Below are 18,480 nucleotides of genomic sequence, written 5' to 3' on the forward strand. Positions count from 1 at the left end.
CCGTGTTCTGGAGGTACCGTAGCAGCAGCCGGGAAGCCATTTGCTCGACAGGCCATTACTAGGTAGGCATCATGAAGGTTTCCAGTGCGTTCTCAGCCCTGCTTGTCGCAGGACCTGCCACGGCCCAGACACCAGCTGGCTTTACACCCAGTGTCTCGACACGTCTGGATCTCACTTTTGGGTCGAAAAATGTCGCTACCCCTGGAACTGCGTTGACTAAGTCCGGTGAGTAGAATACCATTTCCACGCCCTCGTCAACCTTACTGATGACGCCTACAGACACGGCGCAGCCGCCAACACTCGGTTTGGCCACACAGCCTAACGGAACTTACCTCTGGCTCATGGTGGGTAAGTACTCATTCGGAGAGTAATCTGCAACTTTTGCAAGCACACGCACGTTGCTAATTATCACGGACTGTTCAGATATTGATGCGTACGTTTTCTGCCCCCTATGCCATGGAATCGCCTCCTCCTATGTCCGACCAGCATCCTAACCAAGCCCCCCTCAGCTCCACCAATTTCGCCAACCCCCAAGCCGGCCAGCCTAGCACCTACTTGCACACCGTCATCCGAGACTTCAAAGCCACCGGCCAGACCACCAGCAGCGGCATCTACACCCTGAGCTCGACGGCCACGGGACCCGTCTCTTGGTTTGTATGTTCCACACTTTCCTCAAGCCAACATCTTCGTTCCAGTACTAGAACAATCGACATTTGCCCCCGCAACACCTTATGCGTCTCATTAGAAACGACAGACATGGGCAGTTATGAACCAAAAACTAAACACTAATACAAATCTAAAGGGTCCTGCCCCCGGGGCTGAGAACCCTCCGCACCCCCATCGCTACACCAACCTTCTGTGGGAGCAACCGGCGAACTGGGTCATCCCCCAGGCCGCCAACACGCAGCTTCAGAATCAGAAGCTCGGCTTTAACGTCGAGGACTTCATCCAGGCCGCTGGTTTGAGCGTACCCATTGCGGCTAACTACTTCAATGTTACGGGCTAGAAGAATGGCCCGGACTCGACGGCCAGGTTGGAAGGCGTCTTGCGAGGAGAAGCCAGTGACGGGTCTTGGCGTAGTAGTATCTGTATATATCCAAGGAATGGCTTTGCCTAGATGGACTAGGTCACGCTGTGTAAAATGCACACATCCTATTCTGTACTTAAAGCAGGTCGGGACACATGAACGTCTTCCGAATGTGGCATACGCATAGAAACATTGGTGCGACCAAGTATACCGTTCAAGCAATCCGCCGGTAGTCGGTGATCAGGATAGTCTCATCGCGAATCATGGTAACTATGGGTATCTAAGTAATCACCGAATCGCTCGCCTATGTTTTGATACGCCTTCGACGTTTTAGTCAAGGTGGGTGCTGTGATAAGTTCTCCGTCTCCGTGCCATCACCCGGTACACTCACTTCCAGCACGCCACCCTCTGGAATTGTCCCCTTGATGAGTCATGGCTTGTCGTCTGCCTGGGCAATGCGAGCCTTTTTCTTCGACGGAAGCTCGACAGCCGCCCGGCCCTCTGTCGTGGAGCCTCCATTGACCGGCGAGGAAGTATGAGATCTCTTCACACCTATAAGCGCAAATGGTATCGGTCTGTCTCTCATGGAATCGACATCAACCCTTTTTTCGTTGCTCTTACCTTTCGCTTCTGGGCTGTCCGTAACTAGTCCCTCATCCGGATGCAGCTCGCGCCCAAACCCTCTGCCGAAGACGAACTGCGGCGTCTTCAACATAGCCGTCTGCGCAACGCCGTCTTCTAATTCTGGGAGCGGAATCGTCTTGGCATTCAAGATCCAGTCGTAAATAGGCTTATCGTCGATCAGGCTTTTAACTTTGCGATGCTCTGCTTGGGTCATTGTCTTGCGACGCTCGATGATGACTTCCTCGATCGATCCAGACAGCACCAAAGTCTCCACCGTCACAGGTTTCTGCTGCGAGATTCTACGAGCTCTGCCAATCGCTTGAGCCTCAACCTGTGGGTTGAGAACAGGGCTGATGAAGTAGATTCTAGAAGCACTGCGCATATCAAGACCGAATGCTGGTGAAGTCAGTGCATGTGATAAGTGCATTTCACAACCGATCAGATGGTCCAAGGTATACCAAGGAGCAAAACTTAGCATGCTGTGTTTCCCAAGCATTTCCGAAAGCCGACTGAGCACTTACCTGCTTGGCTGATGTCCATCAGAAGAACTCGGAACTTCTGGTTGTGAGTAAAGGTGGCGACGTATTGTGCTCGTCGCTCGGCGGAGAGGCCGACTCTCGTGTAGATCAGATGCTGGATCTGAAGAATCTCGAGTACGCCAGCGAGGTAATATGCGACATTGTCATTCTGCGACAGATTAGTTCAGTACTTGGTACACCATATAGGCAATACAAGCATCAATATGCCAGCAGAACAGGAAGGAGCCATGCCCGCTCTGGTATGGATCGCATCCCGTAACGACTATATAGTTCGTTGATGACATCGCAGCTCATCCATTCTGATAGTCAAGAATAAAGCAAGAGAAGCAGCCAGGAGACGATGCAGAGCGTGACTGTCTTCATATCCTTCTACTTACAAGCCTTAAGGCAAATTCTGAAGAGATGAAACTAACCTCGTAGAAGATGATAATCTGTTCAACTTCCTGGTACTTGACGATGGAGTCAATCAAGTATGACAACTTGGCAGACACTGTCGAAATAATCCGAGTCTTGGCTAGAGGCTCGGCAATTTCCATGTCAGTTAATGGCGCAGCTGTATCTTCCGCATCAACGTAAGGAGCCGACCTTGGAAGGCTTCCTGACTTAGGCTTCGCGTGGTGATCCTCTCCGAGCGGCGTATTACCTGCCAGACCGGCTACCTTGCTCGCTCCAGTTTCTTCCAGAGCTGATTTGAGCGCTCCTGTCCTTTCTATCTCGCCCTGCACGTGCAACCGACCGCTTTCAATCATGAGCTGCAGTGAAGTCGGCGCGTCTATGCAGGGGTTGAGAAATTTCTGCAAAGATGACACCATGTGTGCATCAGTCAAAATCGGTTCACCGGCACCGCCTCTCCCATCAAGAGCCCAAGCTTGTCCAGGGTCACCCCCAGGAAAGTGCTCCAGATATAACGGCATGGAGTGATATTGATTGCTGACATCCTTGAGACGATTGTTGACGACAACTTCACCAAAGGCGATGGCGTTGCGGAGTAAGTCGTGGTCTTCAGAACTGATGGGAAGTTCCTTCTTTTGCAAGAACCCCTCCGCAGTCTCCAATGCCTTGGCAATGTCTGCCTTCGAGTAGAACACGCCTCCAAAGAAGCTTGCCTGCTTTAGGTTGTTGACAAGTTGTATTAGACTCTTCCGTTGCTTTGCATGGAAAAAGAAATCCCGATCCGTTCGTTGAGACTGCACAGAGTTGAATATGATCATCATGTTGAAAAGACCCTGGGAGAGTCGATCTTGGTAGGAACCGTCGAGGACGACAATCTTTTCGTCCACTGGCGGAAGCAATGCGTTGACGTCGGATAGGCGATGACGGATAATAAGTGATTCGAGCGTTGTCTTCAGACAATCCTTGCGACCGGCACTCTTTTTGCTGTGTTTTGGCTGCATCACATAGACAGCCCAATCGGCCACCGTGTCGCCAACCTCTTCTCTGGTGTTGCACCATGGCCGAATTTTGAGAAACTTGGAGGCGATGTTGCCGATCCGAGTCAGGTCCTGTTGCTCTTGTAGGCCTTCAATGTCCAAGTTATTGCCTTCCCTACTCCTGTTGGGCCTCGTGCCATTCTCGCCGACCTTTTGGTCAACACCGTAGAGACCTCGCGACGGCGTACCAGTGACAATCCAGCGCGACACTATCTCGAGATTATCGATAACTTTCATCAAATCGCTTTTCCATTGGCCCTACCGAAATAGGTCAGCAATTGCAGCTCAGCCACTGCAGGGTTCCTGGCCGTATCGCAAGGACAAAGAGGCTCCAAAAGAGGCTAGATTGGCAGTCCCTGTTCTTAACAAGTGGGAAGCGCCAAAGATTTGCATACCGAGCCATTGCCAAGCTTGTGGCCTTCGTCGATGATACATCGCTTGAAGCGAATATATTCTAGAGGGCAGTGGGCAGATCTTTCTCTCTCGATCTTCTCGAAACGATTGTGCGCGAAAAGAACAACGTCATGCGCCAATAAAATAGATACTGGCGGAATATGGTCCTTCATCTCTTCAATTGTAATCACCTTCAGACCGGTCGTGTGTTTCTTGATTTCGTGTTGCCATTGTTGCACGAGATTGGGCGGAACAATGATCAGAGTAGTGCTGCTGAGATGCACTTTCCGAGCTGGTTGCGGTTTTGTCTTAACACGAGATCCCTTCCGTGCTTCGACCAAGGGATTTCTAACTTCGTAAAATGCAATATTCTCGCGGGATTCCAGTGGCCCGATGCAATTCTCCGGGATCCTGTCCGCCCAGAGCTTCCACGGGTACGAATGTCGGTTGACAGCGGCAGCAGCCATGTCGACAAGGCTAGTCATCTTGCGCCTCACGGGTATGTCAACTGAGAGCGGCTCAGGAGGTGTTGTGGGCCAAAATTTGGTGGCAAGAATCAAGGCTAGGCAGATGATGGTCTTGCCGGTACCCATCTCTTCGGCAAGTATCCCCCCGCGAGCTCCATCATAGTAACGCGGAGTTCTGAAGACGGTGCCTGTAATGGTGTCAAAGAACCACTGTTCCTTTCGTTGGTCCAAAGCAGCCCGAAGCCTGGGGTCAATGATTCGGCCAGGCTGAAGCTCTCGTTGAAGCATGAGGGCAGCTGACCGTCTTTGATACGGGTAGAGTGTGGTTTGAAGCCCCGGGATTTGACTATCTAAGACAGCCTGCATGAGAGTAGCATCATCACGGGAAACAGCGTCCAAACGTGGATTGGGCGAGGGCACATTATTGAATCTTTCCAAGAGTGAGCAGTTATCCTCGTCCTCCTCAATTTGAGTTCCGTCATCGCCAATAGGAAGTGGATGGGACCAAATGGGCGAATTGCTTGAACCGCCCCATGCGCTTGGCGAAAAGTCGAGTTGAGTCAAGAGCAAACCCAGAGCCTTAGTCAATTTGGCATCTCGGCGATCGATGACGCGGCTGTCCAGATCGTGGGGGAAGATGTAGACTCGGACGAGTCGAGCTTCGGCTTTGACTTGAAGCTGGATCCAGCGATGGCGAAACAAGCACTCTAAGGGTTGAAGGGTCCGAGTGCCGAAGAGTGCCGCTTGATACGTTTGGGAGAGGGAAAGTGCGTTAGGAATAGCATCGTTGTCAAGAGTGAAAGACTTCCAAATTTGGACTTCGGGCAAAGCCCAGAATGCCGCCGGTATGGGGTTGTTGTCGTCTGCAGAAAACCGGAGGCAACCTGCCGGGATGTAATTGTGCAGCCACGGCTCATCCATCGTTAGATGGATGTGAGCAGTACTCCTGGCTAGATGATTCCAAGAAATGCCTATAAGGAAAGAGCGATGGCGTTGAATGCACCTGCATGAAGGAAAAATTGATGATGGAAAACAGGCACGAGTTTGATTAAAGCAGTGAGGTTGCGGTGAGTTGATTGGATGACTTGGTGATGGGGAATGTCTGCCTATCGAAGTCAGAAGTTAGTAGTCATCACTAGTTGGTTTGTCGTTGAATGAGGAAAGAGCACTGTGTGGGGCATACACAAACCCAGGTACTATCATCTGAGCTGCACAGTGTTAGGAACGGGGGCATACAATAAGCAAGCCCAAATAATCGCCAGCAGCTCGCGGAAGCTGTAACAACCGCCGCGTTTGCGACACCATGACATTTTATATTCCACGTCTTGGCCATCTGAACTGTAAAAAGTACTGGACCTTTAGGGGGTGGGTCGAGGGGTTGCTAGCCAGGCGAGTTCCAACTTCAACACCAGAGTGAAGACGACACAACACCACCTCGAAGTCTCTTATATACTCCGCTGTGATTCCCTCTATATCAGCATGACAGCTCAGACCTAGAAAGCCGTGACTGCGGACGAATGGCCCTCTCTTTAGCCTGCCCAACCCGCGTCGTCCTACTCAGGAGCATTGCGATCCCCTATATTGGATCCATGAACCTTCACGTTCCCAATGTTGTAATCCCCATTAACTGCAAGTGCATGTCCATACCGGAGCCATTCCTATGCTTAAGAGAAGCTCGGTGGTAACTTGGCGGTAATATCGTGGTGCCTTAGCCAGATCTTTACCGCAATCAATGTTTGTCAGCCGACACACGAAGTGTAGAAGTGGAGAACCATTTCCTGAGATGGACGCAGTAGTAACATTTATCTATGCCTGTAAGTTCCTGGATGCCTATCTTCGAAGACCGCCTTATTGCCAAGATTATCATCATTCACAATAAAACATCCCGAGTCGCAGGGTGAGTACAGCTCTATTCTCTACACAAATTCCGGTCGCCTCCGCCTTGTCCTGCTTTAGCCCCTAGGGTAAATACACACACGATATGCCAAGCAAGGCTCTTCAGCGAATGCAGCCAAGGGTATTGAAGAGAAAGTTGATCCATATCTAACCCAGATAATAAATATTCCACCAAAAATTTGTGGACCCGTAAGAACCCCATTATAACAAAAAAAAGGAACTTTTTGCAGTAATTGAAGGCGATCTCGTTTCGTACAAGAGAGATTTGCGTGTCTCGTGCTCATTATACATTTGCTGATTACTGGTGGGAAAACGGGGCTCGCTCGCTCTAGTTGAAGATGTCTTGAGAACGTCTCGCTTGTGTGCTCGAAGCTGACGTGTCGTCCTTATTCGAGGTTCGCTCGCTTGAATGCAAATCTCATCTTACAACTTCCGTTCGCCGAATTAGACATTGATGGTTACGCCGGCTGATCCAGCCCTTCTAAAATGCGTCGTGCTGAGTCGATCCTTCTTTTGTACATCCTGCTCTCGATGCTTGCCCGGCCACTCTCAGTCAGGCCGAGCACACATCTACCCAGGCTGGCAACAAGGCGTTCTACCAGGATCTGGTCCTCTGTTGCTAGCATGTTGATAGGTGCCTTGTCACCGTGGACGCTCTCGCAGATGCTCGCAGTTTCACTCATGATTGTCTCCGAGATCTGCTTCAAGCTCTCCTCGGGCGAGGTGCCAGGAGGGGTCATGATACCATTGGGTTTTGGAGGATTCACCAGAGGGAAACTCCTGGCTGTGCCAGTAGACTCAAGTGAAGAAACCGAAGGCCGATGAACAAAAACAGCGGCGCTGCTTTGTGGTCGATAAATTACGGAAGTACGGTGTTGACCCAAGTCCGCGGCCCCATCTGTGTTATCTTCAGCGAAGCCGAAGGTTGCTCGCTTGTCTGTCGGTGGGCTTGATGATTGTGACCACTCCGACGTTTCCACAACCTGTTCAGGCACAGTCTCCAAAGATAGAATCTCTGGGGTTTCCACGGCCTCATTGTCTGGGTCGTCTGCTCTTGTCGACCTGCCCTCGGTAGCCGTCGCGAAAGAATCCATGGTTGATGTCGAGGTATTACTTCCTCGTCGTCCCCGCCCATTAGATTTGAAGCCAGGGACATCAGTGGATGTGATCGGCCCGCGCGTCGTTTCAATCGATTCTTCGGAGCTGAAGCTATCTTGGCTTCTCCTTCTCATCCGTTTTTGGCTCAAAGTACCCATCGCGCTATGTAGGAAGAAATGCTCATAGTCGAATGCATCCTCGCGATCTTCGTGTGATAGTTGGTTCTGAACGGAGTCATGGTACGATGACTCGCCACTGTCACTGTAGCGATCCAGCCCCTCATCTTCAACGTCTTGAAATCCGTCTTCCGTCATCATATCATCGTCATCTTCCTCAACATTTACGGGCAAGCCACCCGTTGTCGTGCTTTTAGTTGGAGAATGCGAACTTGATTCAGGAGGTGTCAGTTTCGTCCGTGGTGAGTACTCCTCGGGCTCTGCGTAGCCGGTGCTCAGCATTGATTCTGTGCCCAATGACTCCCGCATCCTCCTATTACCTTCCGAGCCGTTGCTGCGTTCATCTATGCTCAACTCCTTGCCACTCCAGGAACTCGAACCACCCTTCGGTGAGATGTTTTCGCTAGAATTACTCGTTTCAGCGCGCCAAGTTTCGGCATGAGCGTGCGTGAAGGGACTTGCGGTGCGCAGGTTTGACATGCTCCGACGCTTCATGCTGTCAGCGCGGGCTTGGTCCCTCAGAGTCGATAACCTCCCCTTGAGGTCATTCATCTGGTCTTTAAGATCTCTCATCTGTGCTGTCGATGCCGACCTTTTCAGGCCTTTCTCGCCGTATGACCCAAATGTAGGACTGAGAAACGAGTCGTGTCGAGTATCTTCCAAACTTGGGCGGAACGAGTCTAAGCCTGGTGGAACCTCATCTTCGCTCAACGGCTCCAATGTGTGTATGCTTTCGTGTAGCGATGGCTTGCTCTTCGCAAAGGCAGCATTGCCATAAATTGAGTTGCTCTTGTAATTGGTGCTTCGAGGGCCATCTCGTATATAGTCCGCGCTTCGAGAATTCTGTAGCGGTTGCCGATAACCGCCTGCGGCACCCAACGCACTTGATGCTCTCTGGGAAAACGCAGCGTCCTGTTTGATATCAATGGGTATATTGTTCTCGCTTGACACTCTGGTATGCATGTGAGGTTTGGCGAAATCGACATCACGGTCCCGATGAATGGCAGTTGCTGGTCGGCCAATGGTTGGCGAGGGTGTAGATCCGGACCCAGAGGAGATGGAACTGCGCGCCCTGCTCAGATTGCCTTCCATGGTCTGTTCAGACTGTCAGCCGTTTCATGTTGTCGCTGCGTATAGATAGCTGCCGCACTCACCGTCAGCCTCCGTTTGGCGTTTGCCAGAATCTGCTCTGCTCTCCGACTGAGCGCTGTCGAATATCGGTCCTCCTCGCTCGGCACAAAATCTTTGCGTATCTCTTGGGGGGTTTGTATCCTCTCGTATTGTGCTGAAGCCACCGAGGCATCGTCATAGACATAGGATTGGGCCGTACTCTCTTCGTCATCGCCTTCGAAGTTGCTATCCTCAACGCTGACGGCGTCGTCGAAGTCAGCAAACAGCTCAGATTGGTCCCCGTTGGTGATGGTACTGGTTGATTCCATCGACATGCGCCTCTCTAGGTCGCGAGATGCCTGTCTCTTGATGGTATGGTAAGGGAGTGCATTTGGTGAAGCTCGCATGTCGACCTCATGATGGGTGTAGCCGTTGCGCGCGGCGTCTCGCATCTTCATTGGCCGTACACTCTCCGCCTCGGTGACCTCGCCAATATCGGACAGCATTGTACCGTTTCCGTATATGATGGGTGTCGCGGGAGTTATGGGCCCCGAGGGGAACGGCTGGCCACCCAGATCGAACTGGCGCATATCGGCGGAATGAGCATTCTTCCACATCATGAGCGGCGATTGAGACCGATCTGGCGAGGAAATGCCGTCGTCGTAGTCGGGCAAGATCATGTCGGGGTTCGTCAAGGTAGGTGACGCCGGGTGCGGATAAAGCACTCCAGACAGCGAGCCCGTAGACCCCGACTTGCCATGTGCCGGGGCTTTATGGGCGGTCCGCAAGGCCATATCTGCTCGCTGTCGGCCGGATTGGCAGAGTTTTGACACGGCGTGTGCAGTTGTTCCACCTTCGCTTCCACGACCGCTCCGACTCGTGTCTGAAAAGATGCCTGGTGCTACAGTTACTTTTAGCCAGAGTAAGGTCTAAAGTGCAGCAGAGTGGCACGGCAGATGAAACAGGCGATTGGAGGTCGCCTGCAATTAGCCGTGTTGCGTTTCGCTGGTGTTCTGTGAACGTTAAACTGGCAAGGACAATTATACACCAGTCCAATGGCCTCTCTAAGTCAGACACCGGCTATATGGTTCGTTCGAAGTCGAGTCGCAGGTTATTCGGCCTCTGATGATCCGAAAGTGCTCAATCCTCACCGGATCGCGCAATGGAAAAAGCGCAAGCAGTAGTTGTCGCGACGGGCCAATATCCGAAGTCGCCAAGAGGGAAGGCGTGACACAGGCAACGGCACAAAGGACGGCAGTAACGAAGGAAGGCTGGTCAGGGCACAGTGAAGGTTGAGTTTGGCGGCGAGGAGCGTCGACGGCGATGTGCAGCCCCAAACTTGATCATGAGCATGATGCAGCAGCAGCAAAGGTTGTCTCTGCCTTGCCTTTCTGGGCGGGTTTCTGGTTCCTCAGTCCCACGAGCTGCAACCTATGCGTAGCAGTTCTTCAGTTCAATAATTTTTTTTTATTCTCGTCAACTCGTGCTCAACCATGGAAAGAATATGATTTCGCCTCGGAACCCTGACGAAAGAAGGTCTGAATCGCGGGCTACGGGCGATGGGCCTCCGTGATTGGTGAAGACCGTGTCCTGCGGCTGGTAGTGGTGGAACTCCAAAATGACTTTGGCAATTGCAACCCCCCCCCCTTTGCGCCCGGCTGCTTTATTCTTAATTTGGCGAGCTATTAGGTTTGGCATCTAGCTTCGAGTCCGAAAATCCTATTTGATTAGATGTCGCGCCGCCCACGTCGTCTGGTCGTGGTCCCTTGGTGGCGTGGCTGGCGGAACAGATTGGCGTTTAAGCTCTCTCTCTCTCGCTTGGTCGTGATATGTATCATGGAGAGATACTGTGGTTAGAGGGGGAGATCGAGCGACTTTGAGAGCGGGATGCGTCTGTATGCGCATTGTCGAGTCGACTCGAAGAGGGATTTGGGAGACAGGGCTTGAAATTGCATTGCTTAGGACCAACAGGTCGGGTGGCAGACATCAATAATAGGGGAATCGCATTGCTTATCGACCTACCAAATCAAGTCTTGACTCTCAAGTGTTCACTGTGTGATTGATGCTGAAAACGGACCCCCTGTCTACCACACTTTCCAGGGTTGAAGGGGGGGTTCCTTGTGGTTCTCGCAGGGTTGTATATGGCCGAATCACCTCAGATGCCCTTGTCTGCCGTGGCACTATGTTGCAATGCCTCAAGCAGGAACATGCTCTTCCAAGGTCGTGGCAGACCAGCATGGTAGGGTGGCCTCATAATCTGACGGCCGTGACGGGCCTGCATATCGAGCTGAGCTCGAACACTTGGTCAAAGCCTAAATGCATCGACTTGAGTAGGTTTCCGGGTTCTCAATTGAGGTCGGTAGCCATTAGTAGCCATTCGCAGCGCATACTATTCGTGATTTGACGACTCCGTACGAAGTATCGTATTGCCAACAAGCTCGAAAATCGTAAGCAACAGGGTGCTCTGGGGGCTCATCAAGGTTGACCAAGGCCCAAGCGCCAAGCTTCTGGATTGCATGGGGGAAAGAGCCGGGTCTTTGGTGTGGGACGACACGACAAGCGGCATCCCAGCTGCATCGATTGTCTCACAGCAACCAGTAGTTATGTGAAGATTGCGGATTCTGGTCGACGGTCGCTTGCATCATGCCATAGGCAAACAGTATGCAGTTGGCAGCTTGGATAGTAGGAAACTCAATGCGTACGACGCCATGAAAAGCGGAAGGCAGAAATTACGACCCAGGATTCAAACCAACGACCCATTTTGCTCTTGTCTTGTCATTTTTTACCTAGACAGCCGGCCGGCTAATGAAGGCACCACTATTGCCTGGCCCCCAGGACGTAACTTCCAAGGTTTGTATTTTCAGGGTGTTGCCACTCTGCACGCAACAATAGTGATGTCGCATCGAGAACTGCTGTGGTTGGGTCTCTGTCATGTTTCCAATGCCCAGCAATTACCGACACTCTTCCGTACGGTATATCGCCGGGCCGCGTAGATTTCGATTCGTTGCATCACCAGCGATCAATGTGCATGATTGATATATTCACATGTTAGTCCGTTCAACATGGATATATCTCGTCGATTTCGTCAACTAGGCAAGCTACTTCCTCGCGACTAGCTAAAGGTCTTGTCTACTCGAAGCCCCAATAGCTCCTCCGTGTTTTGATACGCGATTCGCTTCAACTGCTCTTCAGTCACCAACCCACTTTCCTCGAGCTCTTTGATGAATTGCAGTCCGTCATCATTCCTTCCAAATGGGTAGTCGACACTATACAAGATTCTATCGATCTTCGTATTCCGCAAGATGGTTGCCATAGGATCGACGCTCCAGACCCCACTCGTAGTGATCCAGATGTTGGTGTCGTAGACATCCTTGAAGGTGCGATTTCGTTTGCCCCAGCGCGGCGACAACTGGATAATGCGATGCAGCATGAACGGAAGCATCTCGCCCATGTGGCCCACAATGATTTTGAGACGGGGAAATTTGTCAAATGTTCCTGCCGCGAAGAGCCGCAGGATGTGCAATGCGACGTCCGAATGCCATCCCCACCCAGAAGTGCCGAGACTGAGAGCAGCAGATGCGGCAAAGGCTCCGGTGTAGAGAAGCTCTTTTTGCTTGTCAGTAGGCCACGTCGGGTGCAGGTAGATAGGAACCTCGAGGTCTTGGGCTTCCGCCCACAGCTTCTCATACTCAGGTCCGTCGTAGTACGTGTCGCCCGAGCGGTTGTCAATGAGGGCTCCTACGAAGCCCAGCTCGCGGATGCACCGTCTAAGTTCTGTGGCCGATGCATCCGGGTTAGAGACCGGGAGAACAGCGAAGCCGGCAAACCGGGTGGGGTTGGCTTCAATAGCCGCCGCCAGCTCATCGTTGGCTGACTTGCATTGGGACACTGGCATTGCTCCTGGGCAATGGCTCACTACTTGAACGGAAATATTATTTTCGTCCATCGACCCAAGTCGCAGCGGTCCAACGTCTGACATCTTCTCGGCTAGCTGGGGAATGTTTTTAAACTGTTCCGAATAGAATTCTTTCAACGCATCTGCGCTATTGGAGAGGTAATGCTCCTCTAGTGTGATCATCGGGGGTGTCATTTCGGAGAATGGGTTAATGGACAAGAGTTGTTAATTGCTGGATAAGCCAACTATGATTTACCACAGAAGAAGACTCTGGGATGTGTAGTTGAAATCCGAACGTCTTACAGTCTTGTGATCTTGCATTAGTGCTTCACATGTCATGTTTGTACGGACCAACTATGGGAGGGGTGCCTAACAAATCTTATGCTAGAGCTCGAAGCAACATGTCATGGAATGCTCGACTCTTGAGATCAGATGAGTTGACAATTCTGAATACCTCTATTAGTTTTTACCAAGTCTGATTAGAAAGGAAAAGCGACCCTCTGCTTAAGTAGTTCAGAAGCAGCCCGTTGCATAGATTGAAAGGTTATTCCACACGGACGAACCGTTATGCAACTCTGGAATCGAAGACTCCATGAATCTCGATGCCGACCACGACCTGGATATTCGGTTGGCACATGCCATGCATGGTCGTCACGGGAGGTCAAGCGAGCAATCGCAATTACCCTACTCCGTACTTGACACATTGAATACTATGCAGCACAGCGCTCAGGCCGCAGGTGGCTCTGACCCCTGGAACTCCACCCATCAATGCCGCAATGGGTACAGTGGATCCTCTATCCGCCTAATGTCCGAGTCTCATTGGCTTTCTGTCCCAAGCAGCAATCCCAATCTTGCCAAACATTTTCCTCCGATCTCGTGAAAATTTCAACGCATCTGTGGCCTAACCTTGAACAACATGGCCTCTTTGCAACATGTCAAGACAAAGCGGGAATCCTCGTTGGTGTTCCCATCCACATTTAGCTGGACGAAGGAGCATGCTGCCCAAGTCTTCGACCCGATTCCACTCGGTTCAGTTTGGAACGGTCACATAAGGAATCTCTAGGATTACCCTCGGCGATATTCATGCCAGTTGCAAAAATGCCTCCTTACCTGCTTTTCTGAAAAGTCATCTAAAACGGGTTACCCCAAGATGTTTTCGTGTTTCTAGTAAGCACTCGGGCTACGTTGCTAGAGCATTTTGCAGCATTGGTTTTTTTTTTCTTGTGAGTATGAAAACAATCCTATTTCTATTCTATCCCCATTCAGCGTGATGACTATTACAAGAATTCTGCAATTCTGACAAGATCCTTTGGGGTCGAAAATGTGGAGAACTTCTTGATCTGACTGTTGAAATATCCTACACCTCTATTCATTCTCTCTGCCATGAGCAAGCAAGCTAATGAGCCCGTAGCTGCGATTCATGTACATCTAGCCTTCAGTGGGCACATATGTAGGATATCGAGCTCCCACGACCTCGAACTTCTGCAACGTAGAATCGATCTCAGCCATCTCCGCATTGCTGATCTGCACGCTTTTCGCGTTCTCATTTACTCTGGCGGCTGTCGTAGCTCCGGGAATCGGAATGATGGTTGGCATTCCAGACTTCTTGCCGACCGTTTTGGTCCAATTGATAACCAGTTGTGCTGGGGTGCAGCCTTTCTTCTCCGCGATATCATCGATCTGCTTCACCAGCTGCATGTTGATCGAGAAGGTGTCTGGCTGGAACCGGGGAAAGTGCCGTAGATGGCTGTCGGCGGGTATGTCATCGAGCGTCTTGATTTGACCACTTAACATCCCGCGACCGATAGGCGAGTACGCAATTAGTGGAATGTTGTGTTCGGCACAAGCAGCCGCAACGCCGTTATTGAGCACATCAGTAGAAAACCTAAGGTCGTAATTAGCAGCTTCGTAAGGAATACAGGGGTAACCAAACCAGTACATACAGCGAAAGCTCAACTTCACATGCCACAATCTTCGTGATCTTGGCGGCTTCGTGGATGGTCGAAGCCTTGACCTCCGAGAGGCTGATGCCCCCGATTTTGCTAGTCTGGACATACTCCTTGTCGAGAACGCCGAACGTTACTTCCAAAGGCACGTTCTGGTCGCGGCGGGCGCATTCGAAAATATCGATCGTCTTACGACCCTTCAGGAGCTTCAGGCAGTTGTCGACGGAGCGGCGAACACCTTCAGGCGAGCCATCCGGGGCGGTGCCTCCATTCCCTACGGCTCCCTTAATGCTGAGAATCACCTTGTCGGCGTCTGCCGGGTATTTCTCGAAGTACTCGGCCAACAACGTCAAGCTGTTGTATTCAGGCGTACCGTAGAACTCTCCGCCATTCCAGAAATTCATGCCGTTATCTAGAGCGGCTCTCATGGTCTCGAAGGCCTGCTCCTTGGAACATGGGTTGGCGCGCCAGGTGAAGCCTAATGGTGTTTGTGAGAACACTTTGTGTAAATCCCGCGAGATGTTATAGAAACTTACCCATGAGGCCGAAGCCAATTGGGCCAACTTCTTTTCCGACGAGCTGCGGCATGTTCGAAGGTTGTAGAGCTTTCAGGTCGTTTGAATCGTTGGATGAGATGGCTGACTGACTGTGGGATTTCAGTGTGCTGTGTGCTTCAGTGCTTGTGCAATATTGATAAATTGCAAAGGTGAGGGGGAGAAGCTCGTTCTTTATATATGAGCATCTTAGGTGTGGTTCCTAGAATTCTACCGTCCCGGATAATTCACTCTGCGAACACTGATGCCACTCCGCTGCAGCATGTCCGTGATGCTATGCGGTGCACTGATCTTCGTCATAGAGCCGAATTCGGTGTTTACGGCGCTTGCTGCACGTCTAGATCCAAAATCCGCAAAGTCCAGAAACGCAAAACCCGTGGTCGCTTACTGGTTCGCACCGCGCAGAGCCCGTTTACGTACAATTATGAAGAAATGATGCAGATATCCAGCAAATACGGCAACAAGATGGCTTTCTAACTCTGGTTCTACTGTTGACGGGTCGAAGTTTGGTTTCTCGAACAGTCTCCACATTTCCGCATGATGAATGTGCATGAGCCCAGCACAATACAGTGTCAAGTTTGATGAATTGTGCACGTTACTCAGGGAACCACTGTATATGTTACATATGACGACCTGCTAAAGCCTACGATGTGACCTTTGCCACGTCCTTTCGCTGGACTGGGATGGACACACCACTTGCGAAGTACAAATGATGATCGGGATTTGCAGTTGTGCCGTGCTTTCTCGGCCGCTACCGCTTGCCACACTCTCTACGTACTTCATATCTCTAGTCGTGATGACAATTTCAGCCCAGAGTCGAGATGAGAACCGCCTGCGAGTATTTCCCGAAAGTTCAACAAGTCAGCAGGCTACTGGAGAAAGTCAGTACAACTTGTGGCAACAGAGTTTGGTTTGTTTGGCGGACTTAGCGGGCTTTAGTAGCAGCTTTCGTGTATAACTTACAAGTAAAAATAATATTGCCGATTTCCCGGCAATTTGTAAGAGCCGCACAATGTCCAGGGCGGTGGGCTAGGGCCTGCATGTTCCCATTATATGCCTTGAGCACTGATAATCGTAATGCTTCCAAGTATTGGGCTGGTTTTAGGCACAAGTACTTCAAATGTCGTTCGCAAGAGCCTCGCCCCTATTGTTCGATTAATCCAGAGTAACACGTAGGTAGGGTAGGTAAATTTTGAGTGTACCTGGACTAGTATATGCCCACATTCCGAAGCCCAGCAATTTGGTCCTGTGTCCATTCTGTGTCCAGCCTAAAGAGCAAGGCGGTGCCTGTTCTGGAGACATGTAGCTTAATCCTGGATGTGCTTCAGAAATATTCAGTGACGCTGGACTGCGACTCACCACTTTTAGACGGTAGTCTAATAGTTTGGCAGAGTCATTGAGAGACAAGCTTTCCCACGCGATGGGCCTACGACGGGGACACCTAGCAAACCCGCAAAACAGAGGCTAGGAATATCTTGGAATGACCTGACTTCATTCGTTGATTTTCTAAGCCATTGTTCGAAGGGCCGAAAGTTCCTACTGGGAAAGGGCAAGTAAGCTCAGGCTGTGCAGGGTTACTTACTTCAGCATCTTGCCTACTTCAAGTCCCAGAGTTACCGAGGCTGGACCACACTGTTTGAGGCCTTTCTGTAGTCTCCATGTCGATTTTGGTTCTAGGGTGGAGAACTAAGCAAGCAAGTGTGTCAATCTTACGCTCAGGCAACGCGGAAGCTCCCGTTCGGCGAATCTCCTCCGTTGGCATCTGTTTCGCACTGCAATTTTCCCTTACGGGCTGGGAGCGTGAATGTGCTCTCCGGAAGGAACGCTTCTGTGTATTCTGACTAACAGTAGCTGAGAGTCCCGGGCTTTGCTCCTGGTTGCCTTATAGAAACTTCATACACCCATCACCACTTACTAGAGAACGTGCCTTGCAGGGGCACTTGTTTTAATGGGTTGACAATCAATTGGGATCATGACACCTTTCTGCTCAATCCGTCCACTTGGAAAAAGAAGTCCAGTGAGTGCTGTTGACTTGGGCTTAGTATCGTCTGTGGCCCGTATTACTGTATCTCACAGTTTACTCTACACCAGTCGTTACAATCCATGATATATCGTATCCTACTAACATTTCTACTGGAATGGCGGCTGATATGACCGAACAACAGGTCGGAAACACTACACAAGCACACTGCAAATAAAACATTGATGATTCCATGGCAATGGAGTAAAGTGCTTCATGGCGTTTTGACAATACCAGCGTGACTCGGCAATAATAGACTCGACGGCTTTGCCCTGGACATTGTCGATCTGGATAAACAGTTTGTCAAGGATTCGTTGACTTATAAGTTCAGTCATGCAAAAAAGAGAGGCTTCAAGCTGTATATTACCGTAGATCTCTATATTTATGAAGATGGATGTTGCAACGCTACTATCACATGCGGTGGCGTAAGTACAATTTGGAAATTGGTTCATGCAGCAGATACTGATGCTGTCTTAACAGATGGCCAAGTACCATGACCTCCTTGCTGCGCATCTGGAAAGCACAGGATGGTTCAAAGATACCCCCAATAGGTTTCCCTTTATTTTCACATTCTCATTCTCTAGCGGTGGCTTCCATTGGGATGCCTCGAATGATAAACCCCTCTTCTTATGATCGAAGTTTCTCATTTCTCTCGCGATGGTAGGGCGTCCTCCGAACCGATATTAATGCAACGCTGCTTGGGATAGTACATACTGGCTTATACTAAAATGGGAAGAGTCATTTGTCAACCAGATATACTTCATCCCCGGTATCTATGAGACCGCAGGGTACTACGGCAGTTCTGACGCATGGTGGCGAGTGTCGAAACAAAAGCATACTTGAAACAGCCTTGGCCTGACTTATCAACTCTTTGGTACCACTGGAGAAACTTGACCGAAGGTCTCTTCTCGTGAGAGTGCATGGCCGTGTCGTCCACTCGACTTGGTTTCGGTGGTGCATATGCCGGCGATATCGGCCCGGACAACACTGTCATCAAGGCCGCCCACAGCCGTGACTAGGGCTACATGATTGGGTTTACTTACTCCGGTACAAAGACTTCCACGGTGCAAATCTATACTGTGGAGGCGAGCTCAACATGCCGGAGAGAAGTATGCAATTTCGATTTCATCTTTTCTCTGGCTAATGCAGTGTCAAGAGAAAAGAATATCCCAGTATAGGCCGGGTTTTCGTCTTTGAAGCTTGACTTTGGGGGCACGTCCGCCGTTTCATCGCTCACTACCGGAAGTGGCAGTGGCTGACAGTCGTCTTTGCAGTGGAGGGCATTATGGGCATGTCAATTCAGCC

At 50.7% G+C, this 18,480-nt stretch overlaps 5 protein-coding genes across 5 annotated transcripts; 1 reads left to right on the plus strand and 4 right to left on the minus strand.

The window, feature by feature from the left end:
- Positions 1 to 71: 71 nt before the first annotated feature.
- Positions 72 to 1,496, plus strand: BCR38DRAFT_501929 (phosphatidylethanolamine-binding protein; the record flags this gene model as incomplete). The annotated part of the gene is made up of 4 exons (XM_040864853.1): positions 72 to 225; positions 280 to 344; positions 424 to 654; positions 803 to 1,496. The coding sequence occupies 4 exons, from the start codon at positions 72 to 74 to the stop codon at positions 1,004 to 1,006; spliced, it is 654 nt and encodes a 217-aa protein (XP_040710771.1). The 3' UTR covers positions 1,007 to 1,496.
- On the minus strand, positions 1,458 to 5,401 carry BCR38DRAFT_461240 (P-loop containing nucleoside triphosphate hydrolase protein; the record flags this gene model as incomplete). The annotated part of the gene is made up of 4 exons (XM_040862503.1): positions 1,458 to 2,047; positions 2,173 to 2,338; positions 2,604 to 3,878; positions 4,016 to 5,401. 4 exons carry the CDS (start codon positions 5,399 to 5,401, stop codon positions 1,458 to 1,460), a joined length of 3,417 nt encoding a protein of 1,138 aa, XP_040710772.1.
- Positions 5,402 to 6,834: 1,433 nt separating this feature from the next.
- On the minus strand, positions 6,835 to 9,554 carry BCR38DRAFT_461241 (uncharacterized protein; the record flags this gene model as incomplete). Its single annotated transcript, XM_040862504.1, has 2 exons — positions 6,835 to 8,745; positions 8,805 to 9,554. 2 exons carry the CDS (start codon positions 9,552 to 9,554, stop codon positions 6,835 to 6,837), a joined length of 2,661 nt encoding a protein of 886 aa, XP_040710773.1.
- A 2,230-nt stretch (positions 9,555 to 11,784) lies between these two features.
- Positions 11,785 to 12,945, minus strand: BCR38DRAFT_378288 (uncharacterized protein). The gene has a single exon (XM_040857370.1). The coding sequence runs from the start codon at positions 12,848 to 12,850 to the stop codon at positions 11,873 to 11,875; it is 978 nt and encodes a 325-aa protein (XP_040710774.1). The 5' UTR covers positions 12,851 to 12,945; the 3' UTR covers positions 11,785 to 11,872.
- Positions 12,946 to 13,876: 931 nt separating this feature from the next.
- Positions 13,877 to 15,652, minus strand: BCR38DRAFT_478270 (aldo/keto reductase). Its single transcript, XM_040863102.1, has 3 exons — positions 15,138 to 15,652; positions 14,599 to 15,079; positions 13,877 to 14,540 (listed from the first exon to the last, which is right to left on the minus strand). The coding sequence occupies exons 1-3, from the start codon at positions 15,187 to 15,189 to the stop codon at positions 14,084 to 14,086; spliced, it is 990 nt and encodes a 329-aa protein (XP_040710775.1). The 5' UTR covers positions 15,190 to 15,652; the 3' UTR covers positions 13,877 to 14,083.
- Between the last annotated feature and the right edge of the window lie 2,828 nt (positions 15,653 to 18,480).

The sequence above is a fragment of the Pseudomassariella vexata genome, assembly GCF_002105095.1.
Source record: "Pseudomassariella vexata strain CBS 129021 chromosome Unknown BCR38scaffold_19, whole genome shotgun sequence".
Classification (NCBI taxonomy): domain Eukaryota; kingdom Fungi; phylum Ascomycota; class Sordariomycetes; order Amphisphaeriales; family Pseudomassariaceae; genus Pseudomassariella; species Pseudomassariella vexata.